At 45.1% G+C, this 20,431-nt stretch overlaps 1 protein-coding gene across 1 annotated transcript in view; it reads right to left on the bottom strand.

Moving 5' to 3' along the window:
• NXF1 (nuclear RNA export factor 1) overlaps positions 1-20,431 on the bottom strand; it is a 90,640-nt gene that overhangs the window by 53,452 nt on the left and 16,757 nt on the right. Inside the window, exons 2-3 of the mRNA XM_082271079.1 lie at positions 2,551-2,749; positions 1,495-1,642 (exon numbers count right to left, since the gene is read on the bottom strand). Of these exons, the coding sequence (XP_082127205.1) occupies positions 1,495-1,642; positions 2,551-2,749 (347 nt within the window). The remainder of the gene's footprint in view (positions 1-1,494; positions 1,643-2,550; positions 2,750-20,431) is intronic.

The raw sequence follows: 20,431 nt of genomic DNA, 5'->3' as shown, positions 1-20,431 counted from the left end.
CCTTGAGAGCATAAGCTCTAGAAATGTGCTGCTAAGCCACCTACCAATGGTGAAAGAGGAAGCAAGATGTCCCCTTCTTGGGACCTTAAAGGAGAACAAATGTGGACTGTTTTTTTGAGGAAAGAAGCAGTAGCTAAGTAACCCTAACTGTGCTGACTACATCCAGGCAGTGGAGTGAAATATCCTTGGCTTGCTTCAAGGCAGGACATGGAGAAAAGGAGGATATTATCCTTACACTGAAGTAAAAGGGACCAACCTTGAGGAGGAAGGAAGGTCTGGGTCTCAGGACCACCCTGTCTCTATGCAAGATAAGAAAAGGTTCCTTACAAGAAAAGAATGCCATCTCTGAGACCCATTTGAAGGAGGTGATGGCTACAAAAAATAGCCACCTTACTGGTAAGATCCCCAGTAGGTTATTAGGAATGGGTTCAACGAGAGGTCTTTGAAGAACCTGAAAAACTTAAAGCACCAGCTTAAGTTCCCAGGGGCACACAGAAGGTTGAAGTAGTTGTTTTATGTGTACTTTCATTTCCGATCATTCGCAGTCTTGCTTTTATGATTATTTTCGGACGAAAACTTTACTAATGAAATGAAAATGGGACGTTATGGTCAAGTACGATAAAAATCTTAAAGCCTGCACATTTAGTTTTTGTCGTTCGAAAATTTGCAATTAGCTGTCAAAAGCAGTATACTAAGGATTTTCTTTGTGTGTGTGTGTGTGTGTGTGTACGGGCCTTTGAACGAATATGCCAGTCTGGAAAGATTCCTGATTACATTATATCTTTTTACTCAAGCACGCAAACCAATTTATATACAGGGAAGTGAGAGAGGGAATTGAATAGATCGCTCACGTAGGAAACCAAATTAACGTTCTTCGCTATTACCCACAGGTTGTATGGCGAGTAATCTTCAGGAGAGGCATTTTTAAACTTCTAACCGGTTACAGATTACATCAAAATCAAAGACCACATCAAATTTCTTAAATCAATTTGAATCTATGTTAGCACTGTGTAAAGGAAGCTGGCACTCTGTGTGTTCATTTTCTATTTGTTTCAAAGGAGCCCAGTAGAACCCCACTTCTTGTCCTCTGAGTACCTTAAAGTGAACGCAACACCAAGTTCCCTATATAGAGCACTAATGGATTTGCACATGTTGATCATATGCCCCCTTCATCTCCTCTTCTAAAGAGAGAATAAATTCAGTACTTCTAATCTCCAGTTCCCCAATATCCTTTTTTTGTGAACTAGTGGGCAAAACTGAGCTGCATATCTATCACAGATTACTAATAAATCATGTTTATTTGTGAAGGTACATTTCTCTGTTTTCTTTTCTGTACAGTATACTTTACAATATAATCTTAACACAGATCAAGGGGAAAAAAAAACAAACCCCACACAAGAGAATCTGGTTCTGGGGTGGTTGCTACTGGAAGCATTTCAGACATATGTGGCAGAGAGTTCCAAGAGAGTGGGAACACGCATTTGCTGCACTTACCGTAATCTTGAACCAGCTGTCTCTGTCATTTCTAACATCAGCTCTAGCATGATGTGAATTATCCCTAGCGGGATTTCCATGTGAAGCACCCCTGTTGTCTCTTCCTGGTCTTTCATCTCGTCTCCTTCCTCCACGGCTATAAGGATTACTAGAGGTGGGAGAAGAACAAACAAACTTGGAAAAAGTAGCAAAATATAACTCTGTACTGACACTGTTGAAATCCCAGTGCCAACATTTATGTAACACTTTATATGGCACTCATTTTATGCAATAAAAATAAGGTTAAAGGATAAGTTCACCTTTTGGAACAGGTTACATGTTCCACCCGTTTTTAGGATGGAACATGTAAACATGTTTCAGCAGCTGCAGCCTCTCTCCCCTTCCCACTGTAGCGAGTGGGCCGACCATGTAATTTATTCACAGTCGTCTTTGAATGGAAAACTATAAGTCCCAACAGCCTTTGCGGTTGGCGGCTTCTAGTTTTAACTACCATGGTGCTGCTGAGCTTCCTGCCCATATGAGCAGGCAGATACATTGAGAAGTCTGCAGGAGTCCAGCATGGCACCTGCAATCTACTTATCATGAGTGCAATGCTCTCCAGGCTCCAAGTTAAAATAATACATGCAAATGTTTTTAACTGCAAAAAGATGTGTATTTATTATTTTTTTAAAGGTAAACTTGTCTTTAATTCTTATTTTTTAGTGCACGACATTAAACATTGTGTTGTGTAAAATAACTACGCTAACACTAGGATTGAAACAATTCTCAGCCCATAAAAGGAAACACATTTAATGAAGACAACCAATAATAATCGCTCTTCCCAAAAAATGCTAGTTACAGGACTATATCAACAGGGGGGCTTCAGTACAGAGAGTACAATTACCCTGTGCAAGTAAGCAAATCAGGAGATCTGACTTCATGCTGACTTTTTTGACCTGCATGAGTGTTCCAGGTCAATGACTCAAAGCACTAAAGCCACAAACTTCCAGGCTAATAGCATAGCACCAATAACTATTGAACTACTAATCCTAGCTATTAAAAGCAGGAGGTACTCACAACCGTGAACGGGCTGGATCAAGTACATCACTCATAGGCACATCTCCATCTTCATCATCTAGTCGGGTACGAGGGTTAGGTTGGTAATTACCACGATTTCGGTTTCTTGGACCTGCTTCACTATACATTTTCCCCCGGAATGGGCCACGCCCTTTCCGCTTCTTTGGGAAAAAGCCTCCACCAACTCGGTCATCATGGTCTAAAAAAAAATCAAAATCAAAATCAAAATCAATAAAAAGCAAGAAAACAAAGGAAGCACCAATTATTCAAGTAGTAAATATCCAGTTTAATTTCTATGTATTTCTGGGATAGAGATATATATATATATATATATATATATATATGTGTGTGATGCTTTGTAATTCGTGTTTACTTTCAAGAGCACACCAGTGGCCCACCTACAGGAGTAGGACACTAGGCAGAAAAAAAAAAGCTTGACTATGCCTATGGGCAATCCCAGGAGGTATACGCCTCCTCCTCTGCTATAGGTACTGAAAGATTGTATTAACATGCCTTATTATATTTCATAATATATGTCTTATGCCCACTTATCAATGGAATGTGGTCCCTTGCAATTACATAGTAACGAGCCAGACCTAACACTCATTCATACACCCTGGACAGCAGACAGCTGTATTTTGCATATAGATGGCAAGACGTTGACATGTTAAACACCTTTCCATTCATTCATTTGAACACTTGACAGTTGGATATTTTGCATAGAGATTACTGACACCACCCATAAACAATTGACAATTGCTTACATTAACACATCAGACAAGCTGATCACAGACGGATCGACTCTCCAACAAAACACAGATTCAGATACAAGACACCTCATATTGACACAGATGCATAGGGAAAACAAAAGCCTTTCATGTCTTGTTTCTGTGAGATATGTTCTATTGTTAAATTGACCGATAAATTGTAACCAGTTTAAAGCAGTTTTTCCCGCTCAAACTTGCCTTAAATATGAGCTAAACTTGCAATAAAATCAGATGTTTCTACGATAAGCTTGAGTGCTGTGTGTCGATATGTCTCCTGGCCAGAGGAGAGAGAATTCACTATATAGGGAGATTGGGACTGAAGGGCCGTATATCATCTTGTAAATTGCCTCCTGACGAGATTTGAGTTAACAGGTACTCCGTTTCATCACGAGCAGTGTCCGAAGTATTACAACTTCATAGAGGGGCGGGTGCTGTGTCCGTCAATGAACATCAGAGAAATGGATTTTACGGAAAGTCAAAAATCCCATTTTCTCTTTCGTTCTTCGACAGACAGCTCCTGAGAATCTTGACCAGTGGAACATCCTAAAGCAGTGTCAAAACATGAGAGGTGGGAACAGCAAAAAGTTTCCCAAGGCTAAACCGTAGCTCAACCAAAACAATTGGAACCGAGCTGAAAAAGAGGGAACAGACCCTTTAAACAGCAGCCTGCAAAACCTTGCAGCAAAAAAAGGCACCCACAGATGCCAGCACATCAGCTTTATAAAACTTTGTGAAAGTGTGCACCGACAACCAGGTGGCTGCCTTGCACATCTGCATCATGGACGTCTAGTGACGGAAGGCCCAAGAAGCACTGAGCACCCCTGTAGAGAGTGTGCCTTCACAGGGAAAGGAGGAACCTGACCCTTAATCGAATAGGTCTGAGTCACCGTCTGTCTGATCCATCTAGAAATGGTCACAGACAAAGCGGACAGTCCTTTTCGAGGCCCATCCCCGAGTACAAATAGTGAGTCTGACTTCCTAAAAGACTCTGTAGCTGCCCGGTACCCGAATTGCTCGAACCAAATCAAGGGCATGCACAGCAATTTCCTTAGGATGTTTCGGCCTGGGACACAGGGAAAGCAACACAATGTCCTCATTCTAATTGAAATCAGAGAACCAAGAACAGATCCCAAGGAAGTAGTGGAGACCGCAATGGTGGAGCCAAATGTCGAACGCCCTGAATACAAAAAAAAAAAAAGGGTACACACCAGGGAGTGCGTGGCCGAGGCTAAAACCTGGCTCTTGATGGTAATCAAAGCCAATTTCTGCTCTACCCCCCGTTGAAGAAAGGTCAAGACCCAAGCCACTGTGAAAGAGCGAGGGTGAACACAAAGTGACTCACACTACAAAATGTATGTTTTCCATGTACAATGGTAGATCTTCCTAGCTTTCAACAGTGCTGGAATCACAGACCCAGACAAACCTCTATCCTTCAGCACCTGGCTTTCAAACAGCCAAGCCGTCAAAGCCAGCGACTAATGCAGGATGGAAGATCGGTCTTGTGGACAACAGATCTATCCTGAGAGGCATCCAAGGGACGTCAGCGACCAGCCGCACCAAGTCAGCGTACTAAGACCAGCGAGGCCTGTCTGGGGCCACTAGAATGACAGGAATCCCTTCTGCATCGAGCCTGCGCAAGAGTCTCGGCAGAAGCTTGAGAGGAAGGAAGGTGTAAATCAGACGATACTGGCCCCAGGGGGCCACGAGCGCATCTATGGTGTCTGCCACAAATATTTGCACCTTCCTGTTGAGCCGAGACACCAACAGATCTACCTCGGGGATGCCTCCCCACAGGCACAGCTGATGAAAGACCTCCAGATGAAGGGACCACTCTCCCTTGGTCCAACACCTGTCAACTGGGATCATCCGCCTGCCAATTTTCCACCCCTGGAATGTGTACTGTTGGGAGGGCCGGAAGGAAGCATTCTGCCCATCGGAGAATGCCCGCTACCTCCAGAGCTACCAACACACTTCTTGTTCCACCCTGGTGATTGACATAAGCCACGGTCGTGGCTTTGTCCGATTGGATTTGCACTGGACACCCCTAAAGGCGATCCGTCCAGTGATTCAGGTACAGTCCGATTGCCGAGTTCAAGAACATTGATCGGGAGTCTGGATTCTTCCAGTGTCCAAACACCCTGAGCGGAGCTCTGGCCCAGGACACCGCCCCACCCGGACAGACTGGTATCGTGGTGACCACTGTCCAATATAAGGCGAGAAAGGCTTTGCCCTGACGAAGAGCTAGAGAGCAAAGCCACCAGACCAGAGACCCTTTTGTTTCCTGGCTCAGCTGGATGTGATGTTCCAGAGACTTCAGACACTTGTCCCATTTGGCCAAGATCTCCCTTTGCAGGAACCTCGTATGCAACTGTGCAAATGGGACCGCCTCGAAGGAAATAGAAACCATCAGGGCCAGCACACGCATGCAATTCCGGAGGGACGACCACCTGATGGACAGCAGGAGATGAATTGAAGCCTGCAGTTTCCTGGATTTTTTCCAGAGGAAGAAACACTGGCTAAAGCCAAGTAAAGAGTCAGACCCAGACAGTCCAGCTTCATGAAAGGAACCAGAGCAGACTTCTGATAATTCAGAAGCCAGCCGAACTCCCTCAGAATCCGTATAGCAATTTCCACTTTGTCCACCAGAGCAGTAGGGGACTCTGCTCATAGGAGAAGGTCGTCCAGGTATCCCAGCACTGCAATCCCTCGCTGACATAATGCCAGCACCGGGAGCAACATTTTTGTGAAGACCTGAGGAGCGGAGGGGAGACCAAAGACGTTTTAGCGGTCTGGCCTGCAGACCAACACTTTAGCCACAGAACACACCTAAAGACCACAGCCGAAACAGACAGTTTAGAAATCAGGGGAGCCGCATTCAAAGAGGCATCACACAAACTGCAGCCCCTGGACCAATTGGTCTACCAGCGCAGAAAAGGTAGGGGGGAGCTGCTCACCCTTCAGGTCACAGCAAAAAAGTTTACACCACTCGACCAGAGATTGTGACACCAGGGCAATGGTGAAGACCGGCCTAAGTCCCAAGCCAGCCACAGTGAACATATTGCAGGCCACAGCCTCTACTTTCATGTCAGCCAGATCCTTTAATGCTGGTGATTCTTTTACCAGAATTAGGGTTGCCTTATTCAACCTGGAAACCGGGGGATCCACCACCGGTGGAACAGTCAACTATTTAAAGGAGGGACTTTTCAAAAGGGGTACCTCATTGCAAATCGCTTAGGGACCACAAAGGGACCTACAATACTAAAACTACAAAGAATCAATATTACAAAGAATCAATATTGTCAACCAGAGCTGCACCATTAATCATTAAAAATTCTTGTTTCTCCCCCCCCTCCCCCACGATCTTAAAAACTTAATTTCCTCAATCCAAACAGGGCAGAGCTGTTCTCTGCTTACTCACAGCTGTCAAAAAGAAAAACAAAAACAAAAAAGAGCCTCCTGCAAAGGTTTAATAACATTGCTAAGGCTGGGCGATAACTATAAACACAATGTTTTACATTGTATAATTTCTTTTAGATCAAAGAAATTAACTTACATCTGTAAATGAGGTCAGTTTAACCACTTAAAGACTAAAGCCTTTTTCGGACGTTTTTGCTTACAAGGTAAAATCTGTATTTTTTGCTAGAAAATTACTTAGAACCCGCAAACATATAGAATTGGATTTTTGTCTTACCGTAAAATCCTTTTCTCTGATGTTCATTGACAGACGCAGCTCCAGAATCTTCTTAACCATTGGGTTATGCTGCCCCCTACAGGAGTAGGACACTGGGCAGGAAAAAGCTTTACCACGCCTATGGGGCAGTCCCAGGGGATATACTCCCACACTCTGCTATAGGCATTCAGTTTTGTTGCAAGCAGTGTCAGAAGAATACCCAACTCAATAGAGGGGTGGGTGCCGTGTCCGTCAATGAACATCAGAGAAAAGGATTTTACGGTAAGACAAAAATCCAATATTCTCTTTCGTTCATTAAAAGAACCAGCTCCAGAATCTTCTTAACCATTGGGACATCCCAAAACGTGTTAAACATGAGGGGTGGGAAAAAACAACAGAAAAAAAAAGTTACCAAAAGGCTAAACCTAGCCAACCAAGTAACGTGGAGCTCAACCAGGAACAACTGGAGCTCACCTGAAAACAATACACACTTTAAAGAGGGCCAGGTCCTCTCAAACAGCGGCCTGCAAAACCTTGTGGCCAAAAGCAGCATCTGCAGATGCCAGTACATCGACTTTATAAAATTTTGTGAAAGTGCACAGACGACCAGGTGGCCTCCCTGCAAACTTGTATCGCGGACGCCTGATGGCAGAAAGCCCAAGAGGCAATAAGTGCCCGTGTAAAAAGTACCTCAACAGAGAATGGAGGAACCTGGCCCTTGATGGAATAGGCCTGCACCACCACCTGTCTTATCCATCTGGATATGGTCGTGGCAGACGCGACAAATTCCTGCAAGGTCCATCCGTAAGGACAAACAGTAAGGCCGATTTCCTAAAACTACTTGGTTGCCGCAAGGTACACTCTGAGTGCCTGACCCACATCCAGAGAGTGCAAGGCAAACCCCTTAGGATGTTTAGACTTGGGACACAGGGAAGGCAACACAATGTCTTCATTCAGATGGAAACCAGAAACAACCTTAGGAAGGAAAGACTGACAAGGGCGAAGCCCACTTTATCTCTATGAGCAACCAGGTAAGGTGGACAAGACAACGCCTCCAGCTCCAATATCCCACATGCAGAAGTAATAGCCACCAAGAGGGCTACCTTCTGTATGTAAGCAGAGGAAGCGAATGTTTTTACAAAAGTGGTTACTGGAGAAATGACAGCACCAAACTGAGATCCCACAGAAGGCAACAGAGACCGAACTGGGGGAGCCAAGTGGCAAACCCCCTAAATAAAAGGTGCGAACTAAAGAATGCAAAGCCAAAAGGATGGTAAAAGAAGACTGCCAAAGCCGAATACCTGGCCCTGGATGGAACCCAAGGCCAGGCGCTGCTCAACACCTCGGTTGGAGGAATGCCAAAAACCAAGCCACCGAAAGAGAACGTGGATGACCCCCCCAAGAGACTCACCACGCAATGTACGTCCTCCAGGCGCACCTAGAGGTAGATTTTCTAGCTTTTAACAGTGTGGGAATCACAGATTCAGACAACCCCCTATCCTTCAGCACCTGGGATTTCAACAGCCATTATAGCCAGCGACTGTAAAGCAGAATAGAAGACTGGCCCTCTTCTCTGAGAGGAAGTCTACAAGGGGCATCGGCGACTGTCCGTACCAGATTGGCGTACCAAGACCGGTGGGACCAGTCTGGAGCCAGTAGGATGACTGTATCCCTTCTAACTCGATCCTTCGCAGAAGACTCGGCAGAAGTTTTAGTGGGGGAAAGGTGTATATCAGATGATACTGGCCCCAAGGAGCTACCAGTAAGTCTTTGGCGTCAACCAGAGGATCCCGAGACCTTGCCTCAATTCTATGTACCTTTCTGTTGAGATGAGAGGCCAACCGGTCCACCTCTGAAGTTCCCCACCAGAGACACAGCTGAACCTTAGAATGCCAGCTACCTGCCGAGCCACCAGAACACTTCTCGTGCCCCCTTGGCGATTGGCATACGCCACAACAGTGGCATTGTCCCATTGAATCCTTACCAGGCACCCCTAAAGCCGGATTGCCCAATGAGCCAGACAAATCTTATCGCCCGAAGTTACAGTATATCAATTGGTAGTCTTGACTCCAGAGTCCAGACCCCTTGAGCACAACCGTGCCCAAAACGCCTCCACACCTGGACAGGCTGGCAACCGTTGTGACCACCGTTCAGTACAGGGGAACAAAGAATTTGCCTAGTCTGAATGCCAGAGAGCGGAGCCACCATATCAGGGACCCTCTTGTATCCTGGCTCAACAGGATCAGATTGGCTAGAGACTGGATTCTTGTACCACTTGGCAAGAATCTCTCTATGCAGGTGTCGAGTGGAACTGTGCAAACAGTACCGCCTCTAAGGTAGGCACCATCAGGCACAGTGCAATGCAAGTCCTGAAAGATGACCGACTGCTGGACAACAGGAGCCAAATCGCATCCTGCAGCTTTTGGAGATTTTTTTCCCCTGGAAGAAACACCCTGACTAAAGCAGAGTCCAGAGTCAGACCCAGATAGTCGAACTTGGTGGACGAAACCAGAGCAGATTTTTGGAAGTGCAATTTCCAACCGAACTCCTGCAGAATCTGTACAGTAATTTGCAGGTTGTCCTTTAGAGCAGTCTGAGACTCTGCTTGCAGAAGAAGAGAGTCTCCAGGTACCCAGTACCACAATCCCCCACTGCCGCTACAATGCCAACACTTTTGTGAATACACGAGGAGCTGAGGCGAGACCAAAAGGTAATCTTATTAAATTATAATGCAAAGCAAATGCTGATGACCAACATATATTAGAATATAAAAGGTAAGCGTCCTTTGATGTGGGGATGCCACTACCACACTTCTGTACTCGCACGCACAAGGCGGTCCAGGATTGGACGTACCTTGCCTTCCTTCCTGGGAACTTTAAACAGGTTTGACAAGAAACCTTGAAAAACGTTCCGATTTTGGAACAGGAACAATCATCCCTTGTAGTAGAAAGTCTTGCACCGCTCCGGAAGAGAACCCGCAGGTGGTCTGGGGACAAATGCAGGTCGGAAGAAAAGAACCTCACTGGAGGAAAAGGCCAAAACTCGATCTTGTAGCCGGACCAAACCAGCTCGTGAACCCTCCTGTCCTAAATCAGGGAGGTACATGGCTCTGGAAAGACGTCCCCCCACTTCAGGTAGAAGAGGGCTTCTCTGCCGGTCTGGAAGAACCCGCTCTCAGCTTACCAGACCAGGTCCTCTTGGAACCTCCAGAGGAGGTCATGACAGACTTAGATCCTTTGTCCTGAGATCCTGAGAGATGAAAAGGCTGCATATGAGCCGAGAAAAAAAAAAAAGGGCCCACGTCTGCAACGAGGCTTCTTGCCCCTGGCAGCCTGTGGAAAAAGAGTACTCTTCCCCCCCCCCTGCAAGACCCTTAATTAGATCATCTATATCATGCGCCGAAGGACCACTGCTGTCACGGACAGCCTAGAAACTAAGGGAGCCGCATCCAGAGAGGCATCACAGAAAAACTGCAACCCCTGAACCAACAGGTCCGCCAGCTCCGCAAGGGCAGGGGGAAGCTGTTCCCCCTCCAGATACTGGTGCAAAAGCTTTCCTACTCCATTAAAGTCTGGGATGCCAATGCACCGGCCTAAGGACCAAACAGGTCACAGTAAACATGTGGCGGACCAAAGTCTTGGCTCTCCTGTCAAAGGGGTCTTTAAAAGCCGGAAACTCCTCCACCGTATTAGAGTGGATTTATTTAGCCTGGAACCTGAGAATCCACCACAGGTGGGACTGTCCACTTTAACAGGGACTCTTCAAATGGGTACTGTCTAGCGAATCACTTAGGCACCAACCTATTGCGTTTTGCTCACTGACTCGAGACAATTTTGTCAAAATAGGCAGGAAAAGAGAATACCTTTTCCGCTTTTTGGGGGCTGTGGGTACCAAAGGGGACCTGCGACTCCGACAACAGCAACTGCATCCTCCACTCAGGCTGAGACCAGGTCTTATGCGCCCTTGCGAGATGTTTAACTCGCATGCCAGCCCCCGTCCAGTGGGGCTATGTTGTGGCCGACCTAGCGCAGAGCTGAAGGCCTGCGCATGCTCACTGCCTGAACTGGGGAGACCTTAAGGATCTAGAATATCCAGTCTGTTGCCCAATCCAGCTGTTGATTGTAGTTCTCACAGGAACAGAAAATAAGAGGAAAATAAATTCTAGGATCAGAGATCCTAGCACAGAACTAGGTCCTTACTCCTGACTAGGCAGAAAAAAAAACAATGCCTATAGCAGAGTGTGGGAGTATATCCCCTGGGGCTGCCCCATAGGCATGGTAAAGCTTTTTCCTGCCTAATGTCCTACTCCTGTAGGAAGCAGCATAACCCAAGTGTTAAGAAGATTCTGGAGCAGTGTCAGTCAATGAACGAAAGAGAAATATACATACATACATACATACATATATATATATATGTACACACACACACACACACACACATACACATTTATTTTAGCAGAGCCTTGAGAATAAAATGGCAATCGTTGCAATATTTTACGTCACACTGTATTTGCGCAGCAGTCTTTTAAACACAATTTTTTTGAGAAAAAATAAAAGGTTATGAATTTAAAAAAAAACTAAACGATAAAGTTAGCCCAATTTTTTTGTATAAATGTGAAAGAAGAGGTTACGCCGAGAATCCTGATCTTTATTCTAATTCTAAAAAAGAAAAAAAAAAAAAAAAAACAATTTGCACTACTGTCAACAGATGACATTTAGGGGAGGCGTCCGACGCCCAATACCAACATTTAGATAAGTCTTTTGTTTACTTTTATGCTCCATTTTGGACTGCTCACTTTAGCCACGACCCAGATCCACTCCAAGCTACTTTTCCTGTTTCAGATAGCCGTTGCCATTAGAATCACGTCTTACTAATTACCATCTTAATGGTGCTTTTAAATTAAACATCAACATTATTGAGTTTCCACGCACTGCACAGTGATTACCAGACACACAACAACTCTTCCAGGGAAATGCTACAAAACACAGTCTGAAGCACTGCTGACAATACAGGCTACTGAGAATTTAAAAAAAAAAAAAAAAAAAAAAAGTTGCTTTCCTTATAATAGCATAATACCACAAGTTCCAAATAAATTCTTTGCTTGACATGCTGGTGAAGAATATCCGACTACAAGAACACACTGGGCATAAAGATTGCACAAGTCTAAATTCACTGCTGACAGCCAAATAGGCAAGGTGTACATCACTTACCTAAATTTCCTATCATGAGAGGAGACCCCGATGCTCACAAGTCAGCCATAGTCCTAATCAAGAGCGGTCTGCTCCAACTGGACTCCTAACTGCAATTCCCTGCCATCAGCCCAATCTAATTTACCCAGTGTGGCCAAGTGCTGTCAGCCCATTTTAGTTTATCTAACCACATCGGTTTCTTGCTGCATGCTCAATGAAGGGAATCACCGTACCCCCAACCCCCCCCCCCCTCAAGATTTTCCTTTGGGGATATCCCTTCTAGGGTATTCTGAGAAAGAAAACATTCAACCCGGTTCCTTGTTACACTTTTATGCACGTTCAGGTAAACGTCACCTTCTACTCTTTTCTAACCTCTTTATTCACTGTCCCCAGCCCTACCGGGGGTACACCCCACCCAGGATTTTCAAGAGGCTTATTAAGCAGCCCAAAACATTTTCCACATAGATGGCCCATATAAACATTTATCCCTTAGGGCTTGTTTACATTAGCCTTGATTAGTAACACACATTAAAGTCAGGTGAGAGAAGAAAAAGTGCCTCTAAGTGCAAACTGCAGTTTACAGGTTTATTGGGTGCAATAAAATAGAAGGTACAACTCACATGGAGTGAAGTAAAACAAGCTAACCGGGAAGGGGAGTCCAGAACGTCAGCGCTGGATTTCCACGATTTGGACCACCAGGATCTGCTGCTGCATGGAGGAGGCCAAGAAGAAGTTCTTAGGTGGAGGGCAGAGCAGAGGGGATGAAGCTGGAACGCGGTGTGGACCACATCGCATGCAGATGACGTCACCGGAGGGGGTGGGATCACATCGTAGGTCAGAGTCTGTGCGATGCCGATACTGGGCATGCGCACTCTTTCGTCAGGCAGGAGAGTGAAACAGGGGGAGCTGTATTTATGGAGAGGCACCGGGGCTAGCAGCGTTCTAGTGCCTGCCATGTGTGGTGGAGGCCCCTAAGCTAGCAGGGTCCTAGTGCCTACCATGTATAGTGAAATATAGAACCAGATATTATACCAGCTTCATCCCCTTTGCTGGGCCTTCTACCTGAGGACTTCTGCTTGGCCTCCTCCATGCAGCAGCGGATTCTGGCGACCCACATCATTGAAATTCAGTGCTGACATCCCAGACTGCCCTTCCTTATGAGCTTGTTTTACTTCATTCCATGAGTTACCCCTTGTATTTAATTGCACCTAATAAACCTGTAAACTGTCTGCACTTAGATGCACTTTTTCTTCACTCTTCTGCCTGCCATTTAGAGCCTGCTTCTGCAAACAAGCCTGCCCTAGTGCTTGGACACCATGTCTCAGGATCCCCCCCCCATTCTTGTTTGAGGACTTCCTCCTGTCCTATGAACTTTTTACTAATATGGACTTCTTATTAACTTCTTATACAGAGACAGCCCTGCTAAGACAGTGCCTGGTTACCTGTTGGCGCCTTCTATCCTTGTCGTGTTTACACACATCACACATTAAAGTTCCTATGAATTTAACAAGCATTTTGTATGTTTATTATGCTTTTTGAAGATTTAAAGTGTTTATAAAGCCTATTTTTTTTATTTACCTTAACCAATTTACCGCTGCTCACTAGAGCTCTACTGCGGCAAAGTGGCTCTTGTAGGTCTGACGACGTAGACCTACGTCGCCGCCGGAGGCTCGCTCCCACTGTATTCAGTTCCCTGATCATCGGGGAATAGAGTCTGGAGATCCGCCTGCTTGTGTAAACAAAGCGGGTGGATCTCCTAAGTGACAGGCAGGGTCAGATTGCAGGGTTCAGCATAGTTGAACCTGCGATCTGTCCCTGTGTCACTCAGTCACCTCCCCCCACACACGTCAGTAAGCACCAAGCATACATTAACCCCTCCCTCTCCAATAAAATTAACCCCTTCCCTGCCAGTGTCATTTTTACAGTAACAGTGCATATTTATAGCACCGATTACTGTAGTAATGTCACTAGTAACCCCAAAAGTGTCAAATGTCAGTCAAGGGTCCGATCTGTCCCCCGCAATGTCACAGTCCCGCAAAAAAAAAAAAAAAAAAAAATTGCAGATCACCGCCATTACTCTTTTAAAAAAAAAAAAAAAAAAAAAAAAACACACACCAAAAAACGACAGAAATCTTTCCCTTAGTTAGTAAACGCAATAACTTTTGTGCAAACTAATCAAAATACGCTTTTTGGGATTTTTTTTTTTACTAAACCTATGTAGCATAAAACAAATTGGCCTAAAATGTTAAAAAATTTTGAATTTTACATTTTTTTGGGGGGAATTTCATATAAAAAAATGTGAAAAACTATTGTTATTTTTTCAAAATTGTCGCTCTTTTTTTGTTTATAGCGCCAAAAGTAAAAATCGCACAGGTGATCAAATACCACCAAAAGAAAGCTCTGTTTGTGGGAAAAAAAGGATGTAAATTTCTTTTGGGTACAGCGTTGCATGACCACGCAATTGTCAGTTAAAGTTTCACAGTGCCGAATCGCAAAAAGTGGCCCAGACGTAAGACAGCAAAATCCTCCGGTGGTAAAGTGGTTAATGCATTCCTGCAGTTACAGCAACAGTTTTTCTTCTTTGGGGCTAAAGGCTTTACATTAATAAATAAAAGCTAATCATTGTATGCACTGCTGTCAATAGTAAACAGCTTGTCTCAACACTCTTAGCCCCCGTTCACATAGAGGCGACCTGTGAGGCGACCTGGTCGCCTCACAGGTCGCCTTCCATAAGGAAGCTGCGGACCCCTTCTAATAGGAGCGACACAAGTCGCTCCGACTTAGAAAAAGGGTCCGGAGCTTCTTTGGGGCGACCAGGAGGCGACCGCCATAGACTTCAATGTTATGAAGTCCGTGGCGGCCGCTCCGAGGTCGCCACCCGAAGTCGGATCGCCCCTATGTGAACGGGGGCTTAGGATAAGTTCACCTTTTTCAAAAATAACTGCATATTTATTTTTTTGCAATTAAAAACCAAACATGTAAAAGCATTGCACGACCAGCAGATCAGGGGTGCAAGGTCAAGCTCCTGCAGACTGTCCATGTAGCTGCCTGTCCATACCTCTGATATGGTCAGCGGTTAATTCAGTCCAAGAACCTCAATGGACTACAAGAACGCTCACCAGCGCCCTCGCAGTTCACTAAGAACTACAATCCGTCAGCAACCAAGGCAGAACTCTGCTTGCACGGCCAGGCTCTTTTCAAATTGTGACAGAGGATGAGGGGTGAAGATCCCCCGGGGAGGATAGATGGAACATGTAACATGTTCAAAAAGGTGAGTGGAACTTGTAACATGTTATACCAAAGTATACCATGTATGATTTTTTAAACGTTTACAAGCATCAAGCATTTGTGGTAATTTCTTTAAGAAATTATTTGAAATGTGCTCCATGTATTGCCAGTTTTAGCCATCTTGGAAATAAGAATTCATGCTTATATTCTATCATAGTACTAAGGCACAGACGTGAGAATCTATTTACCACTTGCTGCCAAAGTCAATTCTGACAATTCTCACATACATGTAAAACTGCATTTTTTTTTTTAAACTAGATAATTACCTGGAACCCCCAAACATATATTTTCTGAAAGCAAAGGCCCTGGAAAAAAAATGGTTGTTGCAATTTATTGTGTCACATGATATTTGCACAGCAGTTTATCAAAGGAAGATTTTTAGGAAAACATACACTAAATTTTAGTGCACACAAGCACAATACCCAATGTTTTGGTTAAATACTAAAGAGGATGTTATGCCAAGTAAACAAATGCGTCGCGCTTAAAAAATTCATGCGGATGTGGAATGGCGACAAACTATGGTATCCAAAAATCTCCATACGTGACATTTTTAAAAGCATTCACAGGTTACCAGTTTAGAGTTAAACTGGAGGCAATATTGTTCTTGCTCTGACGTTTGCAGAAATATCTTACATGTGTCGTCTGATCACTGTTTACATAGGTGTGCGAGACCTAGGTATGCATTTGCTTGTGCGCACAGGGGTGCTTTAAATGTGTTTTAATTTCATTCTTTTATTTTTGTTTTTTTTCAACGGTTTCTTTAATTTCAATTTTAGCACTATCACAAGGGATGAACAACAATTACTTGCGATAGCTTGGGAAGTTTACAGGTACCATTTACTGTGAGATCTGTGGTCTATTACACCTCGGAGCTCTCCTCTGCCCTCAAAAGCATCTGATCGAATCAAGATCAGTTCAATCAGATACTTTAAAAGCCATTAAAGGCTTGTGAACAACTAACAAACCAGAAGTGACCAAATCCTTGTCGCTCCTGGTTTCATACACCATGGAGACGATGAAGTTCCTTCACCTCTATGGTGTGCTGATCTGACAGGTCACATCAGTCCTGGGCTACCCGGTGGAATGGGAGAGCCCAGAAAAGGCAGCAGGCCTCGGGCGGCCCCCTGTAAAAGTGATCTGATGACTTGACGAGGTTGTAAACCCCCGGACGGAGAAAAAAAAAAAACCTATAAGATAAAGACATAATGAGCTAATATCTAGCTCATTATGAAATACTTGTCCTAGAAAAAAGCCCTTCCAGTGGCGCCTGCTCACCACTGAGACAGCTGACACCTTCCTCAGGGTTTTTTTACAGGTTCGCGGATTCCGGCACTCTGAGTGGCCGGAGCAGAGATTAAATCACTTCCACACATGCAAGCGAGAGCCACTTCTTTGCGGTATGGGCTCTGAAGGACCGCCACGGTAAGCTGGACCTTCATGCGCCAATGACGTCATCGGCTCCATGCACTCAGAATACCTCCTAAACTGTGCAAGTTTAGGCGATATTAACAGTACCTACAGGTAAGCCTTATTATATGCTTACCTGTGGAGGTACAAGTGGTGTAACAAAGTTAACAACCATTTTAAAAACGCTGGCTCAAAAAAAAAAAAAAAAAAAGGAGATACCCAGACCATGGCTGCAGCTGGTAACATGAGCTGGTGGAGCCACAGAAACCAGAGGACATACAGGTAGAGTAAAACACTGGATTGTGAGCATAATACCGTCCACAAACATGCTTGTATGTAAACCAAAGCACTCTTATATCAAAGTGAATTTCCCCATAAGAAATAATGGAAACTCAAATGATTCGCTCCGCAACTGTTCATTTCTAAATCCTTCAGTTTATAGTCCATATAAAAAGATTATAGCAATGGTTTAGGTTGTTGAACCATAAAATGTCCATCCAAATGGCAGCCTTTACAAGGGGATTTGGAAGCAAAATTCGGCAGGAGTTAGAGTATAAAAGAGAAGCGAGGCGCTTCTAAGTGTAGCAAAATGGTTACATTTAATTAAGGTTCAACATTTAGCAACGCACATAGCTGATGATTAAGGCTACATTCACACCTGAGCGTAGCGTTTTCGCGCGTTTTTTACCGCGATTTACAGGTGTTTTTAGATTGAATAGAAACCAATGGAAAACGCCTGTAATCTGCCCAAAAAGAAGCTCATGTACTTTTTTGAGCGTTGGGCGTTTTGCTTACAGCGTCAAAACGCTCAGATGTGAACAGGAGCCATTGAAATGAATAGGATTTGTCTTGTTGGGCGTTTTGAGAGCTGATCCTAGAGCAGAAAAACTCCCCAAAAACGCCTAGATGTGAACGGAGCCTAAGAGGCACATCTACATTATCTCACAAAAGTGAGTACACCTCTAACATTTTTGTAAATATTTTATTATATCTTTTCATGTGACAACACTGAAGAAATTACACTTTGCTACAATGTAAAGTAGTAAGTGTACGGCTTGAATAACAGTGTCAATTTGCTGTCCCCTCAAAATAACTAGACAAAGCCAAAAATGTCTAAACCGCTTGCAACAAAAGTGAGTACACTCAAATTAAAAATGTCCAAATTGGGCCCAATTAGCCATTTTCCCTCCCTGATGACATGTGACTCGTTAGTGTTACAAGGTCTCAGGTGTGAATGGGAAGCAGGTATGTTAAATTTGGCCTTATCGCTCTCACTCTCTCATACTGGTCACTGGAAGATCAACATGGCACCTCATGGCAAAGAACATGCGTTCTGCAGGCTGTCAGTGCTCAGACCATACGCAGCACACTGCATCAAGTTGGTCTGCATGGCTGTTGTCCCAGAAGGAAGCCTCTTCTAAAGATGATGCACAAAAAGCCTGCAGTTTGCTGAAGACAAGCAGACTAAGGACATGGATTATTGGAGCCATGTCCTGTGGTCTGATGAAACCAAGATAAACGTATTTGGTTTAGATGGTGTCAAGCGTGTGTGGCAGCAACCAGGTGAGGAGTACAAAGACAAGTGTGTCTTGCCTACAGTCAAGCATGGTGGTGAGAGTGTCATGGTCTGCGGCTGCATGAGTGCTGCCGTCACTGGGGAGCTACAGTTCATTGAGGGATCCATGAATGCCAACATGTACTGTGACATACTAAAGAAGAGCCTGATCCCCTCCCTTAGGGAACTGGGCCGCAGGGCAGTATTCCAACATAATGACCCCAAACACACCTTCAAGATGACAACTGCCTTCCTAAAGAAGCTGAGGGTAAAGGTGATGGACTGGCCAAGCATATCTCCAGATCTAAACCATATTGAGCATTTGTGGGGCATCCGCAAAACAGAAGGCGGAGGAGCGCAAGGTCTCCAACATCCACCAGCCCCGTGAGGTCCTCATGCAGGTGTGGAAGAGGACTCCAGTGGCAACCTGTGAAGCTCTGGTGAACTCCATGCCCAAGAGGGTTAAGGCAGTGCTGGAAAATAAGGGTGGCCCCACAAACTATTGACATTTTGGACATTTAACTTAGGGGTGTACTCACTTTCGTTGCCAGTGGTTTAGACATTAATGGCTGTGTGTTGAGTTATTTTGAAGGGACAGCAAATTTACACTGTTATACAAGCTGTACACTCACTACTTTACATTGTAGCAAAGTAATTTCTTCAGTGTTGTCACATGAAAACATATAATAAAATATTTACAAAAATGTGAGTAGTTTACTCACTTTTGTGAGATACTAAGTATGCAGGCTTCCAGGGTAAAGCTCTCCACATAGACCATCCTCCGCACCACAGGCTCTCACTGCTGTCAAGTCTGCAGTTGTGACCGGAAAGACTACCCTGCAATAGTGGGATCTGACAGCGAGGCTTGAAGCACTCGTGGAGCGCAGTGTGGAAGGGATGACGTTGATGGTGTGCAGAGGACAATCTAGGTGGACAGCTTTACCCCGGATGCCTGCATACTTAGATGTGCCTCGTTCTGGGCTAACTTCATACAACGTCTGCCCATTCAAGCAGGGCATGCGCTCGATAGGGTGCGACAGTGTAGCCCTGCACTGTCTGTGGCATGTCCCCGAGACACAGTTCCTCACCTGTTGGCATTCATGGATCCCTCAATGAACTGTAGCTCCCCAGTGCCGGCAGCAGTGCCGGGGGTACACAGCCAATGAGCGTGGCTGTTTACCACGTGATCGGCTGTGATCCATTCACAGCTGATCACATAGCTCTGCCCCCTGTGTAGGCTGCGCATGTGCGCGATTGGGAGCGCACTGGGCAGTCATGCCGGTGGCAGTGTGTTCCCAGGAACACAGCTCGTCACCGACAGTGGTAAACAGCCATGGTCATTGTGATCCATTCACAGCCGATCACAAATGTAAACAGAGCGGAACTGGCTGTTACCAGCTATTCTTGCCTCACACACTGTTTCCAGTGTGAGGAGAGAAGAGCCAGGAGCAGCGACTTACCGATCTGTGTATCAGTCAGTGTACTGCACAAGCACATAAAGAGAACCTGTCCCGATACAGCCTTCAGCCCCCCCCAATTGCACCTGTCACCCAACAGTGCCCATAAATTTCACCCATCAGAGACTGCCATCAGTACAGTCATCGCCCATCAGTGACTGTCGCCCGTCATCGGTCAACCATTGCACAGTCTTGCACAAAGTACCCGTCGCACAGCCCATCAAACTACCGTCACACGGCCACCATCATGTCCAAAAAAAGTATACAGCAGTTAGGCGTTTCAGATCCTCTCCATGACTGATGAGAGCAGCGGGGTGTTCTCATAAGATTCCAATTCAGAATTTGAACCAATTTAAAGCAGTGGATCGGCGACGGAATAAGAGCAAGAATGGGTCCCTCCTAAAAGGGCATGGCGCTTTGGAAACCAGGCAGTCACCAGCAATAGACCCCAGGATCAGATGCCCAGGCCCAGTTCCAGCACTCCTACCAGCGATAGACCCCAGGATCAAATGCCCAGGCCCAGTACCAACACTGCCACCAGCGATACA

The sequence above is a fragment of the Pelophylax lessonae genome (genome assembly GCF_965119305.1).
Source record: "Pelophylax lessonae genome assembly, chromosome: 10".
Lineage (NCBI taxonomy): Eukaryota > Metazoa > Chordata > Amphibia > Anura > Ranidae > Pelophylax > Pelophylax lessonae.
Note: the sequence above shows the minus strand (reverse complement) of the source record. Positions and strands in the feature narration are given on the sequence as shown.